Consider the following 24,762-nt stretch of genomic DNA (forward strand, 5'->3'; position numbering starts at 1 on the left):
CAGTTACTACGACTGATCTATTTTTAACATTAGTAGAGCTAAAACTATGCCTCTTGAGTACATCATAATTCTGAAGTACTCAGCCTTCCTTCTGTTTGTAAAATATGTCCAGTGTTGTAACCTTCCAACAGCTCCAGGCTGTAAACTAAACCCACAGAGATGATAATGGGCTACAAAAGATTTGGCTGTCATCATTTACCAGCACAGCATTTACTTCTTTATTATGTCAAATGCTTTCCCTGCTAAAACAAGAGCATCCTCTGGAGGCAGAAAATAATCAAGTGCTTTTAGCAAGTGAGCTGAAAGACTGTATAAATAAGAGATGAGGAGAAACACGCATGTAACACAAGCTAGACTAAACATAAGACATTTCCTTGAAAATCAAACAAGTTCCTGAAAACACAAAATTACGTTGCAATATTGCCTTCAATCACCTAAAGGCATATGAGAAAGCCTTGAGAATGTCCCTAAGGTATCACTTCCATTTGCATTCTAAATTTCACAACTGTTAAGTTTCATAAAAGAAAGTTAAATAGCGACCTAGAAGTCCATCTGAGAGGCATCTGACGGGATGCTTCTTTCAGCAACATCTTTAAAGATACTAAAGCAAATTCTGTCAAACAGGAAATCCATATGTGTGAGGTAAAAACATGGGTGTAGCTTTTAAAACTATAAATGAAATAGTACAATCTTGATTGCAGTTTAAAAAGAAAAAAAAAATCTGTGAAAAAAGAAACTAGAGAAACTGTATTTTGAATAAGATTGGGCAAAACACAGTACTGTGCTCTACAGTTGCCTCCTGGACTGGCAGGAACAAAGTTATCCTCTTCAGTTAAAACAAAAAAATAACTGTAAAAAAATATAATGCTATTTTGATATTTCATTTAAAAGATAAATATAATCACTTCTAGAAACTCGCTTGCTGTATTTTAACTAAAATTTTGAGGCAAAGGATTTGCCCTAGTTGCTGATTAATTTATTTTTCAAATAGTCTCCACTTTTTGTCAACCTCTTCAAAATGGTAAAAATATTCAAAGTCTCCTTATGTGCCAAGTTTTATTCCCAAAGGATTTACTTCAGAGTGTCTGTAAACACTCTTAAAAGATTTCTCAGTTCTATCTTTAGCAACATTCTTATCCTTTTAACACATTCCACACACATTCAAATTCTACCTTTCCAGAAAGGCATGATTCATGTTTCCCTTTTTGGCAAACATACCATGAATGCTGTTTTAAGAATGAATTCTGTTTTGCAATCCCATGCTTAGAGTGACCACGTACCAGTCTGAGACAGAGAAGCCATATAAGGCTGTTCAGACCATCATTCCCTTCAGTTCAGCTCCAGCTCCCATACCGTGATTTCTAATGCTTTTTCCCAGCATACTTTCAAGGGCCTAATGTTTACTTTTACCTCCAGTTACCTCACTCTGTACACCATCACTAGAAGACAGATTCTACTTTTCATCATCACTGTTACCTAAAAACCATTTCTTCCATCTACCCTAACCCCATCACTCACACACTCTCTCAATATACACGAACTAAGGTCTTTCCTCCACCACTTTTTTGTTATTTTCCAGTTACTGATTAAAATACTGGATCTTTCTGTCCCATTGACATGTACTCCTCAGTACTCTTGCAAAACCTGAGCCATGCTCCCCTGCATTTGTCTGAATCAAAAATTTCTTAGTTTTTCATTGTAAAACATTTAAAATAAAAACCAAAAATATCTCAGATAGTAACATCTGTAGGAAACATAAAATAGAAGAGGGTGATGTAAGTTGATCTCAATGAGACTTTAGAGATGTTATATTACAATTTAAATGCCCAGATTGACTATTTTACTCTTGATTTTTAGACCAAACTACTCTGATTATTCATTATTATATGTATGTGAAAGGACTATAATGAAGCATTTATGGGCTGTCAGCGAACCGAGGTCCTAATTCCTCCCCAAGATTAAAGTTACGTCTGCTTGCGTCCCAAAAAATTAAACATGTGAAGCAAGCTGCACTCATTTCCTAGCTAACAGGTCTTCAGTGCTCCCTGCATAATAATGGTTTTCAAATAAGTTTCTCAAAAAGTATGACTGGGAATAGCAGCATTTAGAGACTTTACTTCTGTTCTATATCCATGCCTTTCATAATCACTGGGGAGAATAAAAGACAACCTGGATGATCAAAAAGAGGAGAATACCTCAATAGGAAGTCATTCTATATCTAACTTCTACAATCATAACAATTTTAAATATGTACACATTACTATTAAATTACTGAATATTATTGGTCAAAATAAAAAATTTCATCTTACATAATGGATAATAATCAGTTGTGGATTTGGCCCATGCCTTTTCAGCAGTTAAGCTTCGCATCTTTTCATTACTAGGGTTTATGTTAATAAAAATACATAAGTAGCAAACTGAATTAGACACAGAACAATTTTGAGGATGGGTATATAATAGACAATACAAATGAGAACAATGCAGAGAATCACATGTAGGAAAAGAATTAAGCTCAATACTGAAAAGCTTTTCTTAAGCAGCCAACTCACTTGCACCGTGAAATAAGAACGGGCAAAACCTTGCAGAGCATTTTAGCAAATTACTCACCTACACAGTTCCCCACCCATGGGCAGTGGTGATCAAACTTCGCTATACATCGATTGCAAACACCACAGTGTTTGGACCTCACTGGCTTCCGTATCTGTAACAGATAATAAACTTTTGTTCACAAAAGCAACTTACCCTGATATATTTTAAACAGAAAAGCCCTCAATTTAAATGTATATTGATTGTGCTACTGTTAATTCCTCAGAGAACTTAAAATTTGATGCTAATTCTTAAGGCAATCTTAGCTATTAAGTTTCATCTACACACTGTTTAACACAAACATCCTTACAACTGCACTGAAATTATTTTCACACTACTTTTCTTATACAGAGAATTATTTTTTTCATATAAAGTTCTTCTATCACCTCCAGCTATTAAGCTTTGTATAGCAACCAGCTTCATTTCAGCTTTTAACAATGAAAATACAGAATGAGCTTGAGTTCCATGATTCTGTATCATTCATAACAGAGCTCTACTGTAAACTTTTTAGTTTCTTTTCTAAAGACAGAAATATGACTCAACAAGCAGAACTCGATGGAACTTAAAATGCTAAATTACTCCCAGAAATTTTTCTGGAGAGGTTATGTCTTGAAAGAAGTGGTCTGAGATATATCTGTATATACACACATAATTTTTAAGGTGCCACATTTGTATATCATTTTCCAGCTTCAAATTGGGAAATATTAACATCATTCATGTTCCACATACATTAGAGCTTTGCAGTGTTAACACTGATAACCTTGAGAATTTTGCATTTGCTAGTTAACTTCCAAAAAAAAGCATGTTGTATTTGCTTAACAGAAATTAAGACTTTTTTTGTCCCTCCTGACTACTGCCAGATAGAGAAATACACTTGATTTTTGGAAAAAAGTATTTTACCAGAAGCACAACGTAATTTTACTGTGAGTTACAGAGGTAGTAGAGTGTCACATATGATTTTCATAACTTGTTAGGTGTATAACCAACTAATTTGGTAGACATACTGGATACTTGAATTTTGACACTGGCAAGTTATTTCCACAGTGATATTTTTTTTTTCCCCTCACTGTTGCAGTTTTTTTGTGTACATATTATGTATTGAAAACACTGTTTAAATTAAATATTACAAATAAATTCTGCCTTTGAAACTGCAATATTAAGGTCAAATGTGTTCATTACAGGAACACTAATTCTGGCTTAGCATTAAAGGAAAAAAAAAAAAAAGTGGTAAAGTTGATTAAAAAATATACTACCAAGCAGGTACTGCAGAATATACTGAGGTCCAGACTTCCTGTCTCTGCAAGTTCTACTATTGTCTGCAGGAAAAATAAAAACTATAATTTAGCATATAAACAAATGGTGACAAACATTTTCAGACCTGTGGCTGTGAGCCCTTTATTTCAGGTACTTTCTACACACAGGAACAAATTAAATTCAGATGAAACTTGATTTTGAATCCGCTTTATTAAAACAATATGCATATTTACTTCTAAATTAGTTCTAGTTTATACTTATTCCTAGTCACCTACTGTGATTTCAGTGCTGCTGGTGTGACTTTTGATACCCTGGACAATTTCATATAATACATTTTGGACAATTTCATAAATAGTCCCTTTGATTTCAGTGGGAGTGTAACACTACACTACAGACTAACGAAAGGATGCAAAAAGGAATGTACATGGTCTGACACTCAACACTGGAGTTCAGTATTGTCCACAAGCAAAATCCCAAACCTCAGGAGAACAGAACTGAACAACAGCAGATGAATAGCTTTTAAATGTAAGTCTTGTGCAGACCCAGGATCACTTCAGTTAGATCCACATCATTGTGCTTTGTAAACCTTTGTCTACCTTCTATGCTTTTGAACTATAGCAAAATTTTATTTGTTTATTCCTTCACTTGCTTTAAGAGTGACTTGGGTTATTTTGTAACACAGAAGAAAGGACATGACATATTAAAACAACAAACATCTGAAATTGTTGCTTACTACACATTTCCAAACATACTTAACTTGGTCACCTGAAATGAAAAGAATTTTCTTCCTTAGTTATTTCAAAACTAAAGGCTAACTCAGCATTAAATACTTGAAGACAAATTATGAAAATGTCAGGAAGTGCTACACTGCACGAAGGCAAGACACACATCCTACAGTGGTTCATACCCCTGCTAACAGAACATTTTACCATGTGGTTAGATGCAATCCAAAACATTCACAGCCATATGCATCTGCCTCAAGAAGTTGCATCTTGCAATTCCTACCCAGTTCAACAAGGCTTTTGGAACCACACTTGCCTATTTAAGTAAGTAGATCAAATGAACTGCATATTTGTGCAATTTGCTGAATCCAATCCAAAGTGTCATTGTTGACTATTCTACTTAATTTAGTCCAGTTGAAGGAGAAGAATTTAGTTTGGAGTTTACTTTGGCAAACTGGCAATAACAGAAACAGAAAATTGAGAGTAAATCCAAATCTGCACATTGACTAAGAACTCAGCTATAACCTATTGCAGAATACAAGAATTACTTCATCTATGCCATCCTTTTAATGGCTATTGTATTTTCATTCCTGCTTAAGGACAAAACTCCAAGTGGTCTGATGTTGATCCACACAGGTCTTTTCACAAGCAACCATGAAGCTCAAAGTTCATTTTAGATGGGACGGTGGCTTCTAGGAAACTTAAACAAAACAAAACAAAACAAATGCTTCTGCCGCTTGTTGGCATATTCAATGCTCAGTTTGGCTGCGGAGAATAATGCACTTAACTTTTTTAAAAAATTTGAAATACTAATAATGATATAATGTCTTAGATATCATTAGATCACCCATATTTTCTCTGACATTTATGCCAAAATATAGGCTCACCCCAAACTGCCTGGGGTTTTGGCTGTTTTAGCCTCAAAGTGTTTGTCAGTCTAATACTTTTAGACACAAAGGTAAAGAAAATTAGAGGTGCTTAAAAGTCTGGAAAGTTTTCAAAAAATTCACTAACACTTTTCCCATCAGGGGCTATTTGTTTCAGTACGGCAGAAGTCTGAAACCTCACATTTGCTTTTTCCCTTAACTGCTTTTCAAACTTTTTAAATTGAAAATTCAGGTTACAATTTTATTTTGCTACTTAAAATGACCAATATACAATTTTGCACCAATTAGACTTGAAATGCATTACACATGGTAAAAAAAAAGAAATCTGGAAGACTTTTCAACATTTTAAACCTTCTGTTATACAACTTACGGAAATTTAATGAACTGAACAGTAAACTAACTATTCTGATCAGCTGGTGGAAGGCTGTTGAAGAACAAGTTCATATCTCTTGGGTTTACCTTTTTCTTTTGTTCTTCCGTGGCTTTGATGATTCCCGGATCAGATTTCCAGGATTTTCCAAAATTGTAGAAAAGTGCAACACTATTAGCAAGGAATGGAAGATGTATAAAGAAAAAATTGAGATGTGTTTACAGTCAAGGAATCTCAAGTGTAAAACTGAATTTCCTCTTGAACATTCTCACTGATAATTCTGAAATAAAATTTAACTAAACTTAAATTTTACTAATGGCCTGGAGTCACTGTCCTCAGAATTAACAAAATTCAGCACCGCTGTAAGAAGTAGCTTGGTACTCAGCATTTTCTACTGCTCAACCTTCAAAACTAACTTTTAAGAATGGTCTATTCCATAAGGTATTTCTAAAGCATTTATCCTTCTAAAGGATGAATAACCATAGTTCAGTTTTTGTAACTGCTCTCCCTTTTAATTAAATTAAGTCCCATGAAATTTATCTTCTTAATAACTATTTCCTGTTTTCAGAATAAACATTTTGGAGCTCTATTTTTAAGACAGACATTTGACTGCCTATGTCTTCAGCAGCTTGACATTCCTGTGATATCACAGGAGGGGCTGTTTCTAGCCATAGAAGGAATTTTGCTGCAATGGCCACTGCTGCATGGCAATCATGTCCCAACACCACTTATCTCCAAGAAAGGTAGTGTCTGAAACCTGGTCCTGTAATAAGGCAATACACATATTTTGCATCACTGAAAGTTATTTTTAACATACAAATATGTCTAATACTTAAAAAACCACAGGATTTATTATTCTCTGGAAGTGTTTATAAAATCACTTACCATAAAGACAGAAAATAACCACTTGTTTTAAAATACATTTCCTGCATTCAATGTCTTGCCATGTAACATGTCTAGTCTAACAGCACTTGACATTTCTCCAGAGAATTAAAACATTTTTAGCAGTGACATTGAAAAACCAAATACTTCAGATGTTTCTTTTCCACAAAAGAAAAATTATTTATTCTCATAAACGTACAAAAGACCTGACGAAACTGACTAAACACACTTGCTGTCAGCTGCCAGTTATAACTGCAAGGAGATGCCCTACCTGACAAATCTGTGGTGGCAGAAGCCTCTACAGCATTATCCAAACAAAAAGGACACCTACCACTCAGGCACAAAGCACTACACACCCCAAATTACACTATATTTTGAGTAACTTAGATACATACAGACGTAAGCAACTTGCAACGCAGAAGAACCCTGAAATGCAAACAAATACAAGTTGGCCTCTTTATGACTTCTGAAATGCTAACAAAGGCTCATTGTTCATGTGAAGTGTATCCCAAATAATTTTTGTTGTCCACCTGTTGGGGCAAGGAATTGGCTGTGAACTTCTAATAAAAAAAAAAATTGGCAAGCTAAATTAAAGTTTAAATAACGTATCTTATATAGTAGAATACTAGTATTAGCTCACTAAAGGGAATTAATCTTTCCAGTAACAAGACATTTCCTGCAAGTTTATAACAGGGGGAAAAAACATCAGCTATACTATAACTTAAACACTCACAGTTCTATTTTATACATTAGAGATGAAAAGCTCAGACTTCAAAATTTATACAATCCAACTTCTTTCTATTTTTTTTCTAAAGCTACCTGCTGCCAAAATAAGCTGGTGCAACTGAATTGCTTACCTAGAGAGAGATTACATTTTCTTTAGAATACTAAAATGTTTTTTTTACAACAGTGAAAACTGGTTTTTCATTAAATGTACCCTAATCAGACAACAGTTACAAACAATAAAGGTACAACTGAAACCAATTTTACGACCCATTTCTAATTACCACACATCATGTCTAGACTCTTAAAGAAGATGTGGGAAAAGACGACGAGGGGTTTTATAACCTTAATGCTTTGGAATAGTTTTTCTACTAACTAAAATTTGGATAACCTGTAACACAGCAGCTGTCCATTGTCTCAACTTACTCTTCCCCCATTTTACTCCCTCAAATACAGACAGAACATAAGAGATGCCCCACAGAGCCTGTTTTGCCTGTCCTTTTATCATGGCGGTGTCAGATGAGTGCAATGCTGACAATATAAATTGTGGCAGATAAGGCACCTTTGTGCTGCAGTTGGGAGACTACATGAGAAATTAAAAGTTTTCTTCTCCAGGATATTTCCAGCATGTAATGTAGATATAGAACTTCAGCTGTAAGGTTCATCTCACCCACTTTAAATCAAGCAGTATACCTTCACCGACATCAGAAAGGAAAAAAAGCCATGTCCAGTCTATCTTCGGTATCAAGATATTTAAATTAGGTAAGAGAAGCAGAGCCTTACAAGTGGTTATTTTTTGTCACTGGCTACGAAGAGTGCTTAAACTTCAATACAGATGTCCACACTAGAGGTACCTAAAATCATGCTGAACTCCCCTCTGAAGCTTACTTCCAAAGAGATCTTAGCAACTTGCATCACAGACATCTCTCAAAACTCTTCACATGTAAGAAACCCTTGTAGGTTTGCAATAGCTTCAGAGTAGGGAATTGGTTCTCTAGAGAGAGTGTCTCATTTTGTGTTAACATCCTCATTTACAGCTACACAAGGAAAAAGGACATTACCATATTATTAAGGGCTGCGAAATGTATAATATACCAGGCATTCACACCTCCTGCCTTGCCACCAGTTTGCTCTCTTTTATGCAGTTTCCCCAGCTTCCATTGAGAGACAAAGCAGAAACACCCAGGAAACACTTCCTACTTTTAGTCCTAATCAATATCCTTTAATTACTAGAACAAATACAAGAGGCTGAAAATGATTCCAGGAATTGGAACCAAAAAGGTCATTTCATTAAAAAGAAAATTAAAACCAAACAAGCACCACACAACCCCTAAGTGAGGTAAACATGGGATAGGTTAATTTTTCATCGTGAACTGTAGTCTATTTAAAAGGCCCCAAATACATGCAGCTTCCTGCTATCAGACATCATACAAGTCTGAAATCAAGCCAAAATGCACATTATAGACCCAGATGTGCCCTTTCACTAACCAAAAATCCTTTTCTCCTACACAGAAAAATCTGCAGCCAGTGTAAGCTGTCAAGAGATCAAATACATGCTAATAAACCTGCCAATTCCCAGAATCACAGCATCACAGAATGGGTCAGGCTGGAAGAGACCACAGTGGGTCATCTGGTCCAACCTCCCTGCTCAAGCAGGGTCATACCAGAGCACATGGCACAGGACTGTGTCCAGACAGTTCTGGAATTATGGAGGGAGACTCCATAACCCCTCTGGGCAATCTGTTCCAGTGCATGCTCACCCCCACAGTAAAGAAGTTCCTTCTCATATTCAGGTGGAACTTTCTGTGCACCTGTTTCTGCCCATTGCCTCTTGTCCTTATTGCTTGGCACCAGTGAGCAGAGCCTGGAAACACCCTCTGACACCCTTCCTTCAGATTCTTAGAGACATTGATGAGATCCCCTCCCAGTCATCTCTTCTTGAGTCTCAACAGGCCCAACTCCCTCAGCCTTTCCTTGTAAGAAGGATGCTCCAAATCCCCAATTCATAACAGCTGTACATCTGGATCTAAGAGTCCAGGTAGGTAACAGCAGATAGCTACATGAGAAGCCTCATTTGATTAGGCATTTATTAGACAAAATCCATTTGTAATTAACTGAAGTTCTGCAAAAGCCCCCTACCTCCATTTCTATCTGACATAAAAGAATCCCTTAGCTTGCAAATAAATTCAGTTAGCATATCTCCTCCACCCCGGAATTCTTTTTTTAACTTTTTTTTTTTTTTTAACTTTTTTGAAGAAGCATTTAGACTTTATATGGGAACAGAAGTTCTGACTAGCTGGGCCCAGAGTTTGGATTTTTGGGGTCTTTGGGTCCTGTAGAAACACGGCTGCTGACTTTTTTTTTCTGCATGCAAGGCTTTTTTCTCTTTTCCTGAAACTAATTTTGGTAATATGAATTTTTTTTAACTGCTTAACTGTACCAACTAGCTTGTTACAGTTTTTAAAATCCTATGGTATTGTATTGCCTTTGTGAAAGAATGAAAATCATCATAAATTCTCTTACACCCTGTTCTAAAATCCCTAATTTAAAAAGTGTGCAATGTTTGTTTTCTTTAACCTAGACCCCATGAATTGGTGAAGTATATTTCAAATAAGATAATCAATACAGTATTAGTCAATGATGAATTTTTAAAAAAAACATAAATTGCCTTATACAATCTCATTATCTCAGCACTGCAAAATATTGCTATTTTAAGGCAATAATCATAAAAGCTTGCTTAATTAAAACTGCACACTCCCATTTGCAACAAATGGAAGCAGAAGAAACAAAAAAAAAATACTGTGAATATTTTGGGTTACAGCAAACTGTCATCTTAGAAAGAGCAGTGCAAGAACCTCTTGACATAACAGGCAGTATTTGTTCAGCTGGAACTGAAAAGACTGCAGGAACAACTGAGATATGATCTTGGTATCTGCCCTGGACATTTACAGGACACAAGAGAATGTTCTACCTATAAATACTAATGAAAAAGAACGAAATGTGAAATTCTAGTCCCACATTATTAAGTGTAATTTTAAATAAGTTTTTTTCTTTTAAAAATAAAACTAAATTAAAATGTAGTGACTTAGTGCGTAGGATTTTTGAGGGCATTTTCGCTCCTACTCTGCAAACACTAGAAAACTAGAATATACTAATGGAGCAAGACATAACTACCCTTTGTTACAGGCAAAACATAGTTACAGGGATGCAGCAAAACAGTGGCAGGGAGGCATAGGACCATAAACTCATATATAGACTCATAAATACACAGATCATATTCCTCATTCCCTGCAAAAATAGGATTTCTACTTTAACAAATACATCAGACTCAGAAGCTGCTGAGAAAAATCCAACAGAATGGAGACATTTACAAAAAATTCAGTACATTTTCAATATTGGCTTTTTGAAAGACACATCATTAAGCCTTAGAATTTAGAGACTTATTTTTCACGTGACCACACTGAAATTCAAGAAAATGCACTGCAAGTCCTTGGTTTTATTTTTCTTTATGATACATTGCATTAACTGCTCTTTTCTGTCCCATTAGGATCAAACACAAAAGAATTGATGATCCTCCAGACACCTTCAATATACCTACAAGAAAAGAAAATTCTTACAAACACCTAAATATTAAAGTAGCACTTGCAGCAATTAAGATCTTTATGTTATTTAAAATACGAAGTTCCAGTAAGGCAATTCCTGATAGTTGTTTAAGGTTAAAAACTCTCTTCCCTGAGCAAAAGACAGTCAATTTGTGAAAACTTCCAGGACAGGTTTTATCACTTGAACACTACAGAGTGTAAAGTAGTACTCTAGTCTGCTGTAAGCAATCATACAAAGCTGTAAAAATACAGGAATTCTTTATCCAACCACAATGCTGTGCCTCGTGCTATAAAAATAGAGCAGGCATGCAATTTCTTTTTTTGCAATAAAGCTACAGGGCAATTTTCCAGAAGAAGAATGAATTTGGAATCTTATTACAAAGACTTCCAATTAAAAATCACCAATTAAAGGAAGATGGCCTCAAGCACTTGGTCTCTAAAACTGCTTGTCAGAGAATTGTGTCAGCTCTAATGAAAGTAATTAGTAACTGAAGGTCTTAGACCACTACTTCTGTGATAAAAAGACTGTTGCAAAGGTTGTGAGACACCCACTTGGGACAGAAGCAGGACAGTATTTTATTGACATTCTGAAGTCAGGTTTCCTTACGATAATTAATTGTCTATACTTCTAGTGAACAACTAACATTATTCTGTGACGAAAAAAATATGCCAAACTTCAAACTACTTAATGAGAATGACTAACAGAAATAAAAATCTAAGCAAGATGGTAGAAAAGGAAGTATGAGCTTCAGGATAAAAACCTCACAATTTGCCAGCTTTAAGGGACAGCTTTCTACATCAAGAGATAGGCCATCATCAAGTTGTGTTGGTTGTGCAGCCATTTTAATGTGGTCAAGGACTTTAAATCAAAGGTGGACACATTCTTAGATTTGGTCCAAGCTGATGTTATGTTGGCACAAGAAAGCATTTCACAGTAGCTCAACATTTGCAACCAAAACCACGTAACAGCATTGGCTAACATGAGCTTCTATTTCTAACTACTGTTTTTGAAAATCTTTTTCATAGTCATTTTGTACTCACTTTTCTCATTCTGCAGTCGAGTGAATTGGAGTAAAAACATAAAATAATCAGGCCAGGCAGAGAGACTGGTAGTAGGACCAGCATTTCTAAATAACTGTTTCAAGACATACCAATATTGGCATCATTCTTTTTAACTTAACAGCAACTAGATATTAATTTTTAAGCTGTTGGGCTTTTTTTATTTTTAACATGCCGTAACAGTCATTTCCAGCTGCATGGGACTGCTATGAACAGCAGCATCTTTGCAAACACTGCCAGAATGGAAGCCAAAGGTAGCATGGAAGCAGGGTCTCCTCTCTATTCTCAACCCAAAAATACACATCTGATTTAGTTAGGCTTGCAGAACATATCAAGAAGACGCCAAAACAAAAGCGCTGCTACTATCCTATTTCATGGCAATTCCTTTCAGGATGAAAAGAAAACCAGTTTCTACAAAAGCCACACCAGCATCCTCATAAAATTCACTGCAACTATTTACAACCATAAGAACTGTATTAAACATTGAATCTCTACTTTGTTTCCTTGGCTACTGAAATTACAATACCCAAGAAAGTTGTTTAAAAATTTGAATCTATTTCCTTGCCATGGAAAACTAACATTCCCCACTGAACTCTGAATCAATTTCTACCTCCATGAGTAAGGGAAATTCATATCTAGACAGACAATCAAAACCACAAAAAGATAGCAATATTTTGAATCTCTGTAATCTAATATTGTTAATACACGTTTTCAAAATAACTTAAAATATAGTTATCAAATGTATCTAAAGCTTGTATGAAATGGAATTTCCAAAATATTTAGGAAGATCTAACTATGAAACCAATTCCACTGAAATTGATACAGACCATGAAGTGGCCTACAGCTTTCAGAAAAGTAGTGTCTAAAAAATGCAGTTAATTACATTGTGTCACCTCACAGCCAGAGAATAATTTACAAAGCTGCTAACATTTCCTCCACATAAGAAGCTGGTAAAGCATAGGAAATTCTGCAGACTACTGTAAGTAAATTTTGAGGAAAATCTTTTACTTACCAAAGCACAGCAATAGCGTGCACATTTTTAAAGCAATAAAATAATCACCATTAATATAGAAAGCAATGTTTGGTGGCGATTCCCTTTTTAAAATTTTTATTAGTTTACTTACTATTATATGCAGGATATAGCTGTGTAATTCCTCATACTATGAACATGAAAAAAATACTACTATACACAAAAAAAGGATATCGTTCCAAAACCAGAAGAACCACGTCACATACATCCAGAATTTTGTTGCCAAATATATTCCAAGAGGCAGTGCACTGTGCATGGAGTGATCAAAGAATGACCTGTAATGTAGAACAATGTCACACGGTAAGTTTCGATTTATAAAATGTAAATCCTGAACTACTGCTTCAGGAAAACACTTCCTATTAAAATATGTACTATATGGGATATTGCAAAATATGCCATAAATACATTTTCCTCCCTTTTCTGTTCAAAGTTCACGAGAAATTCCCTTTTTCAACCTGCCAAGACAGGCAGAATGAGTAAATACTCATGCTAAAACTACACTGTGAAAGCAGTTAGGAACCTGTAAGATTCTTAGCCACATGAACAGTGGTTGCAAATTGTATTAACTTTTGAGATTCCAGTGCTAAAGACGTTTTGGAAACCCATACAATGAAAACTGCATGTTAAAATTACTTCACTAAGAAAAAAGCTTAAGAGACCTTGGTGTTACCAGCCTATATACTTGAAATATTTCAGATTATTGAATATTTTGCTTCTGCTACAGCTGCCAATAGAAAGTTGGAAAAAAAATCCAGATTAATTCAGTTCCTGTATCACTACATTTGCAAGTTCTAAGATAAAATGCTGCTACATTAATTAAAAAAAAAAATTAAGCCATCAGAATTATTTTCACTTTCTTACACTCTCGCATTTTAAAGCCTCTTCTGAATGAAGCTGAATACTGTTGAGACAAACTAGGTGAATGACTAGGCTACTCCATATTCAAGAAGAAATTGCTGTGAAACCTGTGGAAAGCAACACTCTAAACAACTAACCTCCCTGAAATAAAGCTTCTGCATGATCTGCCTAAACACCCTGATATTGATTCATTTTGCTTTTTGTGCTGGTGGCTCCCTCAGGGCGGCCATAGACAAGTGTGTGCAGGGAGTAGTTTTTCCATTTCACTTCTTTACTCCCTTACAGTATCTGTCTCTTCTGTAGTGGAAGTTCCTTAGGTCTTTGGAGAAAACCCTGTAAGGAACATGAGCTCATTTGATGAGTAAGTGACTACACATTTGGACAGACAGTAGTTACTCTGCACAAATCTTTCTTTCAGTGACTTCTGTGCATTTTTGTGTGTGTGAAAACAGGGAGGAAAACACAGCTAAGCAGATTAGCTAAAAATTCTACAGAAAGAAGGAAAACACTATTAGAATAACAGCACAAGTTTAATTCAGCTGGGCTTTGTGAAAAACACTTCAGAAAGGATTTATACTAAACATTAAGCAATGGATAAGAGAAAATAAGAATGTTAATCCTGAACACATGTCAGGTAGGCCAAAAATATAAAACTTGATAAAACACAGATCTTGAGAGATTGGAAGAAATCTTGTCCCTCCTTTCTGTAGGAGGCACAGTTGAGGATCTGCATTGTCAAACAGTTTTTTTCTGTGAGAGGAGGCCAGCAAATTGCACAGCCTTAGAGGTGACAAAAAGACTAAACAGATCATCTCCAAGATCCTGCAAAAGCCTGATAACCTTCCACTGCCCTCCCAGTCTTCTAAGTCCACTAAAATCTTCTGAACTTGGTTTAAGGAGCAGATATATTTTCCTCTTCAAACAGAAAGAAAAGAGAAGCAAGTGGTTCTAAATAAACATGACATCCAACCCCAGAAAAGTGGAAAGCTCCTAAGCATGGGGATACATCAAGTTCTTCAATCTTGGCCACACATGATAATGATAGGAAAGGAGAGATGATGTAGTCTACAGATCTTGAAAATCCACTGGAGCATGACTAGGTGTGTGTGTGTGCACATATATTTGTAGGTGCATTAACAGAAATTTAAAGTAATCATAAATACAACTGAAAGTCTTTATTTTCAGGTAACAAGATGTATAAAAAATACTATCAGAAAGCAGGCTTTTTCTTTAGTCACTTCTTTCCACAATAACAAAAGCTATGAAATCTGATTCTGACTTAATTTCTCTATAAATCTCTTCAGATGCCTTTATGCATTTAAATTACTAAAAAACCCCAGTTTTAATGGTACACTTGCACATTGTCTTTATTACTTTATAGTAACTTTTCCATTGCCTGCTTTCTGTAATATTCATGCTGATAACTCTTTGTAGACAGACATTCAGCACCCTCCTCTGGATAACGACTGAATTTCGGTTCTGCTGTTAGCTTCTGTTAGCTCAGTGGTATTCACCCAAGATAATTCCATGTTTCGCAAGACAAAAGAGCATTACAGGAGCTACAGTTGCACAAGATCTTTCCCAGAAATAAAGACCAATTCCAACAAATGGAAATTTAAGGTTATCTATCCAATAAAGATGCCAGCAAAATACTTCTTGCATGCACACTAAACAGACAGTGTCCCAGAAAAACACTTACTTTGAAAGAAACTGCACCATAGCCCAAACGCCACCATACATCAGCCCTTTAATGAGCCAAGAATCAATGTCTAGGTCTGCTATAAACCCAACCAGCCAAATAACTAGGAAAGGAGTTCCCAGCATCACCTTCTGACGGAATTCCTATGTAGAAACAAACACCAGTAAGTAATTATATTTTCAGGAACAGATTGCATAATATTCTCTGATAAACAGAACAGTCACGAAAACTTAAATTCTCAGGAAGCTTTACACTGGGGCATAAATCTTCATAAATTTTTCTCATTTCCTGTATTTACATACCTCCAATGAATTTGCAAGGAAAAGAAACCTTCCTAAAATAATATTATGAATCAGTAACTTTGTTTGTTTTAGAACTGTCTTCTAGAGACTTTGCTGCTAATTCAGAATCAAGGCAACATTAGCACTTCTTAAAGAATCCCTAAGTGTATAAACTGCAGCACAGCACATGACAATCTCAGTGAACTTTTACTACTCACGTAACTGCAGTCTTTAAGTCATACTGAAGCATCTACGAATAAAGATAGGACCTTTTTTATCTTACATTATGCGTGTACATCTCCTGATGAGAGCACTAAACTCTTTCCAGATAATCAAAGCACAGTGACAATGAAATGTACAAATCACTTCAGGTCAATATTTGCTGCACTGTTATAGTGCCACAGGGTTAAAGCACAGATTGTAGCAGTACTTTGAGCATCTTGATGCAATACATCTTTAAATCAAAAAATTATAACAAATCAGTGGTACTAATACTTAATATCCAGCACAACACTCTGCCTGAGTGTTGATGGATACTAAGAAGAAAACATTATCTCTTTTTAAGTTATCAAACAATAGGCAGGAGGACAGTTCTTCATGCTAGAGCAGTATGTTAACCCTTACACCCTCATTTCCTGCCTCTTCCTATCTGCAGTATTAAACAATACCCTGAGAAGCAAAAGGCCTCCACGTTAGGTATTTATATATTACATTATACTACTAAGACTGACTGCTTCTTTCATTCAACCAATAACAATAAACAATACATAATTAGAGAGGAGATCAAAGCTCAGGATACCCAAAATGCTTCTTTCCTCAGCTACCTGAGAGTCAGTTTTGGAAAGCCTTGGCTTACCCCAACAATACGAGACCACTCAATACTTTCCTAATATTGCGTTAGCACAAAAACTAAAAGTAAGGATATGGAATCTTAGGGTTTTATTTCCTCCTGCTCTAAATAAAGCACATTTTTTTTTTCTTTTGCAATTACTTTTTCCATAATAAAAAGACATTCCTTAAAGTTGAAATGTGGGGAAACCACAGTCCTGAACTTCCCATAAACAAACACACAGGTCCCCAAACCAAGAGCAGTGGTAAGATTGATCTACTCAAGTGTTATACTAATACTTACCTTATCTGCTTTTAGTTTTCTCAGAAACGATGGACTATCATACCCCTTTGCCTGTCTTGCTTCTTGTAGATGATTGATCATCCAAACATTCTTCCTTTGTTTTGCAAGATCAAGTGGTGATTCTCCCTGTCAAGAGTATAAACGTGGGAAACATCCAATTTAAAAATAAAATGCATTTGAAGTACTTTTGAAACAGAAGATTGGCTGTTAAAAACAATACATCTTAAATCAGTTTAACTACATGCTGGCATACTTTTTGCTCTGCAGCTTACTTGACACCAAACATCATTCATTCCTTTTGGTTTTTCACTCTCTCAGAACTATAAAAGTGTGGACAAGTCAAATATTAAATGTATGATCCTGACAAGATGTACGTCCTGACAGTAATAATTGTTGCCTTTGGCATATAACAAATCTGTGTTCCACTATTCTATACACAGTCTATTAGCCTGTAAATGAAAGACTGTGCTTCCCCCTCAGCTATTGACAGGCAGCAGAAATCAAGCAAAGAATAAGAACTTGTGACCCACTGGATCATGGAAAGTCTCCGAAGTCTAAAGCCTGACTTCTTAGTTAATTCTCTGCCTTTTGGCAGAGTGAAGTTACTAATATTATGGAATGCTTCTAGGATTTTTTTTTCCACAAGCTTAATGTTCTTAGGTTCATTTCAGCTACTGAAGTCCTAGGAAGAAAACATGGAAGAATAAACTGAGTGCTCATGTCCAACTTATTTCAAAACTCTGAGCTTTTACTCTGAGCTTGTGTTTCATGTATTTTGGGTGCTAAGCCAGCAATGGCCTATGTTTTTATTTCTGTAATTTCAGAAAGGACTAATAGACGAAGCAAAAGAGAAACACAGAGCAGAAGATACAGGGACCAGAGGTGCCTACCAAACTGATTTGATTTTATTGCTTTTTAAACATTTAGGAAGAGAGCTAAATGAAAAAGTTACTGACTTGGTCTAAAATTATAGAGGAGGCAAGAGACAACCAATTGCAGGTACCTCCAGCTTCAGTTTTGCATTTGACTCTTCCTCTCTTCTACTGGAGTTAACTCCCCTCCTAAACAAATCATTCATGGAGGCTTGAAAAATGGCTGAATCCTCCATCGCTCGGCCCCCTCCTAAAAAAAAAGTGAGACAGGTACTAGAAACTGAAACTACCCAGAAAGGGCAATAATTACTATAGACAGAAGCGATTTCAAAGATTAAAAACTACAGTTAGCTATCTGTATCCCATAGAAAGACAATGGGAATTGAGTACTTAACTGTCATCTTTGCCTTTGAAATCTTGCTCCAAATCTTTAGGAGAGTAAATAGCACAGACTACAAATTATGAGGTGAAGCTTTTTGCTACTTAACAGGACCTTTCACACCTTCTGTGCGAGAAGTATAACTAGCAAAATCAGTTAAAAAAGAATAACCTTCTCTGAGTTAACTTGGCTTCAAAGTTATTTAGCCATATGTTTTTTTAAACAGATTAAATGAACTCCATTCTCAACAGAAATGCCTGAAATCAAACTATTGGTGCCTGTTTCATCACAAGTTTAATAGCACCTTGAATTACTTGTATCTGGGAAACTCCAGAGATGCTGTTGTTTTAGTATCACCTTATATAGCCAGACTGTAAAGATTACCTGTGGACAAGCAATCCCCTCTGGGAGTTGATCTCCCAAGTAAATCCTGAAGTTGTCTTGGGGTCCAGCTGAGCATCCCTTCCACTAGAGGGCCATGAGACACCTAGGAACTGCCTAGATAAAAAAATTGAGGGAGCTTTAAAGAAGTCTTTGACTATACTTCTCATCATCTGGCCATTTTAATATTTTCCTTGTCTTTACAGGAGTAGTGGATGGCTGACTTGCTTAAAAATTTAAGAAAAAATATATTGGGGAACTTAATCTAGTAACACACTTAAGATTGTCAGCAAGCAATAAGGCTTCAATAATATATTCAATATATATTTAAAGTATTTAGATAGAAAGAATAATCTGAAGAGTCTTTATGATAGGGAAATGTACACGTAGACTTCCACGGACAAGCCTAAGATACACTGCATAATCAAGAACTACATTTAAAGTTCAAGAAATGATTCACTTACAGATTAAAAAAAAAAAAAAAAAAAAAAATCTTTCTTAGACCTTAAGAGCTCTTTTAGGTCTTTATATCTCTCTACTAAAAAAAGGAGTCTCTGCTCATACTTAAATAAAATTTACAAGTTTTCCCCAATGATAAAATTTACAAGTTTTCCCCAGTGATAACCCAGCTCCCTGGGAAATCCTGTCCTCATCTGCCCAATCTGTCTACTGGTGTGGCAAGATAATTTCCTCAAGAAAAAAAAATCAACCAAACAAAAAAACTTACTCTACTTTGATTACTGAAAAGCAGCTTCTAACTCTAACATTAATCTAGTTCTCAAAAAGAAAAAAAGAAAGTATCTTACTACTGAAAGGAAAATATTAATTTCTTGTACAGTGTAATAAAAGGAGGGTACATAACAAAACAGGACTAACTCACTGCTTGTATCAAGCTTTGCTCTAGAATAGGAGTGCTATTGTTCAAATGCTTCACAATCTGTCATGCAAAGTAAAGAACACCTTCCTGAGATGACTGGTCCTGGTTTGTTCCAATCCTAGGCAGCCAGCAGCATGTGCCTTTCTAACACAGACTAACTGGAGCTGATAACAATAAAGTCAAACCTCGCATCTAATATTTCAGTCACTTCATCATTTGAAGATTAACAGCTTTCAGCCAATGTATTTCTTTAATCTCAGCTGTTTTACCACCATTCTTGGTGAATTCCGTGGGGCATCTGAGAAAAGGACTTCACAAGATAGCGCTGCAGAAATCTGGAAGTGACTGCATTAGAAACAAGCCCTTCACAATTCCTTTTAATTCTGAGGAAACACGAGCCAAACAATTAACAATTAGTTTTCGGCTCAAAGAAAACTTTTTTGCTGAACAGTCAAAGGAGAGGCACCAAACTGAGTTTCTATATGCCTTTACGAATCCACCAAATTTTCATATTTCCTATATATTTACTACCACTTATCAGCATCCGTTATAAAGGCTGGATGGCAAAACTGACATTGCTCAAATGATTTTGATCCTCTGAAGATTCTAAAAACCTGGGAAGGCATGCAAGAAACCTAGACTCCACTGAGTAAGATAGGCAGTGGTCAGTGAAACCAGACACATGTCTTCTGGCATGACTGGAAAGATTATCATGATCCAGCAGGTTCAAAAACCTATTTTTCTACTGACTGCTGCTGTCTGTCAATAAAGAAGGCAAGACCATGAACTAGCAGGCTAGCAGATACTTCTTCATATAGCCAAACACAGAAATTTTTGTTACAGATTTCATAAGAGTCCAGAAATGCAGGTAAGGTGATGACTTCAGAACTCTAATCACATTAATCAGTCTGTCAAGACAAGCAAGGTATGACATACTGATTTTTTTTCCACAAAAATACCTTAATTTTTTTACCATAGGTGGCATAGGAAAATAGCTTTTCAACACAAGAAGTGAGACTAGAAGCATAATTCATCCACACAACTGACCTTACAGACCAGGAATAATATATATTCACACCTCAGTGCATGCAAGAGGCTAGCTGATTTGTTTTAAACATGTAAAAAGCCATGATTTCTTCCAGTGAGTTTTCATTCATGATTATGAACATTTCTGATATTCTGAAGTGGATGTAGGAGCTAAAAAGCTGCCAGCAAAATTTAGCTGCACCCTTAAAAAGGCTGTTCCATGTTCTTCAAGAAAACTGATGCATACTTTTCTTTTTTTTTTTTTTTTTAATATAGTTCTATCACTTGTGTCCAAGCAAAATAGGCCCTGGCCATCTTCATCAGTAGAAAAAATGGTGAAAGGACAAACAAATTAAATTATGTGTTAACACATTAAAGCTGTGTTTTCAAGTGTAACCACTCTGCCTGTAGCACTCTTTAAGTGGAAAATACAAATATTTGCAGAGAAATTGAGTAGAGAATTCTTTTTCTGAAAGTGAATTCTCTGACACCACAGATGAAACAGTTTGGGCAGCAAAATGCATCTAAGTTGATATACAGAGCATCTGGAGGTAATGGACAAAACCACATCCCAAAGGCACACCTTCCAAGGCTGGAGAAGCTCCAAGTCTGTGGCAGAAATTCTAAGAGCTGTTTTGCTGGTCTAACATATGCTGGAGACGGGCTCTGTTAGTACAGAATCTAGATGCATTGTTAAGAAATTCTAGTAATCAGGCAAGTTAAGTTCACATGCAAAAAAAGAGCCCCTTTGCTTATTTTACTCCTACTGGCATTTTCAGGCTTCCAGTTTGCTTACTAGCACTGGGAGACCGACTAGAGAGAGAATTTGTCAGCTCTCTGGAAGAGGACAGAGATGTCTCACATCTCACTCCAACAAACAGTCACCTCAGAACTTCACTAGAAGATACTCAGTCAGGTTTCCAGTTTTGCATCCAAATACACCGGTCTTCACACATGCAGTCTAATTGCACACCCCACTCGCCTATATTTACACATAATCATTGTTACATTATTTACTTGAGTATTTTTCATGGTGCAAAACTAGTGGTTATGCATCACTGTTAGGAAAGAAACTGCCAAATGACACATTAGTGGCATTGGTTTTGCTCCATCTTCATGATCCCACTATACCCACAATGACCTATCCTTGAGATTTATCATAGGCTCTGTTATTTCTGCCTCAAACCACTTCCAGTTAAAACAGACCAAACGTTTACCTTAATATTTTGAGCATCAACATTAGCTCCAGCTTCTAACAGAAGACTAATAACTGTAGTATTTCCTGCTAGCACAGCCCAGTGCAATGCTGTGTTTTTGTGGTATTTGTCTCCCAGATTAACCGAAACATTAAATGTAAGTAGCAATCGCGTTGGATCCACACTAGGAAAGAAAATTCTTGTTAGATCTACAGATGAACTCAAATACATCCCAACTTATTGCTGAAGCATTCAATTTCTATGAAGATCATTAATCAGGTATACTATGTAATAGCAAAGTGACATTTTTTGCTGCCAATTATGAATGACCCAAAAATCTCTTCCCACCAAAACCAACCACCATTCTGATGGCTTTTAAAGGATCTCCCTAAGACAGCTCATTCTGGGATATCACAAAACATTTGTTCTACAATTCTAGTTTTGTGTTTACCAAAAATCTAATAATACTAACAGATTTGTAAAAATATGCACACGATTATATACTTGAAAAACGGAAGTTCAAAACATGTTATGTTTCCACTTCACAATCCAGAAGATGAAGATAAAATAGGATGAGAATGTTGGTAACAGCAGGTATTGGTAAGAGCTAGCTTGTGCTCCTCCCAGCAATTGATGGAGATGGGCCCTTCCAAACAGGAATCTAATCTGAACGTTTGTTCTTTGGAGAAGTGTTATTTTTCATCAATTTTTTCCAATCATCTCCACAGGAAGGAATAGTGAATACCTCTTCACAGTACCTTCTCTCTTGAAAAAGTCATTGCACTGGGTTTGGCTGAAATCAAGTTAATCTTCTCCATAGTAGCTCCTATGGTGCTGTTTTGGATTTGTGATCAAAGCAGGATGGTAACACAGGGATGCTTTAACTATTGCTGAGCAGTGCTTACACAGAGTCAGGGCCTTTGCTGTTCCTCATGCTGCCTGCCAGTGAGCAGGCTGCGGGTGCACAAGAAATTGGGAGGGGACACAGCTGGGACAGCCGACTCCAACTGACCAAAGAGATATCCAATACTGCATGGCAGTGTGCTCAGCAATAAAAGCTGGGGAAGAGGAGTAGGAAGCAGAGAACATTCAGAGTTACAGCACCTGCCTTGCCAAGTAACTGTTACAGGTGATAGAGCCCTGATGACCTGGAAATGGCTGAACTTCTGCCTACTGATGGAAAGTAACAAATTAATTCCTTATTTTGCTTTATTTATTCAACTGTGTTTATTGCAATGCATGAGTTTTCTCACTTTTACCCTCCTGATTCTCCTCCTCATCCCACTTGGTGGGAGTGAGGAAGCGGCTGTGTGGGGCTGAGCTACCAAGTGGGATGAATTCACAATAACCATAAATGAAGAAAGATAAAAAGGCAACTGTGGAAAGAACACTGACTAGTTAACAACAGAAAAAATACTTCCCAAAAAACCCCAAAACAAGTCACTACTATATGCCACTTGGTTAACAACATTAAGATAAAGTCAAAATTGCACATATTACCTATGTGTTCTGTAAGCTGCCCACATTAAAGGTGTCATTCCATTTTGATCCATCATATCTACATCCTAAAAAAAATGAAAAAAAACAAAACTTGGTGAGATAAGTAAGCATACTCAAGATCCAGCAGATACAAGGTTTGCAATGAGAAGCAGTGTTCTAAGACTAATCATCTGAATAGGAAGAAAAACTAGCAAGCTTTTAGCAAATAGAATTTAAAAAGTGAAAATAAACATTAACGCCACCACTGCCAAAATACAACCATTCCAATCTATTTTGGAAACTATGAAATAGTCATGCTGTGTAAGACCAGTAATTTCTAATTTACTATTAATCTGCAACATTAAAGATATATATAGATGGTGTATTACTACATTCAAAATATACAGAAGAAAATTAAAATAATGCACCTATATTTAAAAAGATACTTGACAAATTACTAGAAATACCACTGTCTGGATCCTACATCCTACTACATGCCAGTTGCATCGATTTTTCCACTTCCAAGCAATTTTCCTTAGTTCATAGAGTTCCAAAGGTATTAATGTATCTGGATACCAAGCTAATGGATGCCAGAGAATTTTAAAGTTGAAAAAAAGACATTAATAAAAACAACCTGCTCAGAAATAAAAATGATCTATAATCAAGTGGTGACTAAACCAATGGCTAAAAATAAATAAATAAATAAAACCATTATTACATTTAACAGAAGGTAGCCACAGAAAGACAAAAAAGCACCACCCAGACAGTTCTTTTAGACTCGTCAGAAAGGATTAATATCTAAGCATTTTTCCCTCTTTCCTCACCTGCCTAGGGAAGTTGGCAATTCCTAAACACTCCGAGGCAGATTAGACTCTCAAGCACATTTGGGCAGGTTTCACAGATCAGCACTAACAAAATCACTGCAAGTTAACATAATGCAGGACATGAAGAGTTTTCCTTACAGGCAACAGAGCTATGACAGCATTTCCTATGCCACTTCCCTCAGTTCTTACAAGGAAAATTAGATTGAAAGTGTTTCAATGAAGTCTTCTGCTAGAGGAATTCCTGACAAAAACCCAGAAAGTGAATGATGTTGCTTTCTGTCTGTCTCGGTTTTGAAAGACAGGTGTCTGCTAAGGAAGGCAGAGGCCCCCCTTGAAGTGGCAGATATAACCCCTTTTCCCTCCAAGTTATTATATTTTGAAATCAAGGGCCTTTAGGCAAAGATGTGGGAAATAGGAATAACAGTTCTTTACTCTATATATATATGTATATAACCAGTCAAACAAAACAACAACAACTCTGGCAGTAACAGCAAACACAAACCCAGTGCCAGCCTTCTTGGCTGTCGGGCCCTTTCCCCTCGGGTGCAGTTCCGCTCGCAGCCGGCAGGGGCGCTGGCGGCTCCCGGTGAGCAGGGCAGGTGCGATGGTTCCCCCGCGGCTGCAGGGGGCGCTCCGGAGCGAG

At 36.3% G+C, this 24,762-nt stretch overlaps 1 protein-coding gene across 1 annotated transcript in view; it reads right to left on the reverse strand.

Moving 5' to 3' along the window:
* Positions 1–24,762, reverse strand: part of ZDHHC17 (zinc finger DHHC-type palmitoyltransferase 17) — a 68,759-nt gene that overhangs the window by 7,319 nt on the left and 36,678 nt on the right. The window contains exons 6-13 of the mRNA XM_048300988.1: positions 23,317–23,381; positions 21,838–22,000; positions 17,086–17,211; positions 15,673–15,815; positions 13,290–13,390; positions 5,909–6,033; positions 3,840–3,902; positions 2,608–2,701 (exon numbers count right to left, since the gene is read on the reverse strand). Coding sequence (XP_048156945.1) covers positions 2,608–2,701; positions 3,840–3,902; positions 5,909–6,033; positions 13,290–13,390; positions 15,673–15,815; positions 17,086–17,211; positions 21,838–22,000; positions 23,317–23,381 — 880 coding nt within the window. The remainder of the gene's footprint in view (positions 1–2,607; positions 2,702–3,839; positions 3,903–5,908; positions 6,034–13,289; positions 13,391–15,672; positions 15,816–17,085; positions 17,212–21,837; positions 22,001–23,316; positions 23,382–24,762) is intronic.

This window comes from Corvus hawaiiensis, chromosome 4, assembly GCF_020740725.1.
Source record: "Corvus hawaiiensis isolate bCorHaw1 chromosome 4, bCorHaw1.pri.cur, whole genome shotgun sequence".
Classification (NCBI taxonomy): domain Eukaryota; kingdom Metazoa; phylum Chordata; class Aves; order Passeriformes; family Corvidae; genus Corvus; species Corvus hawaiiensis.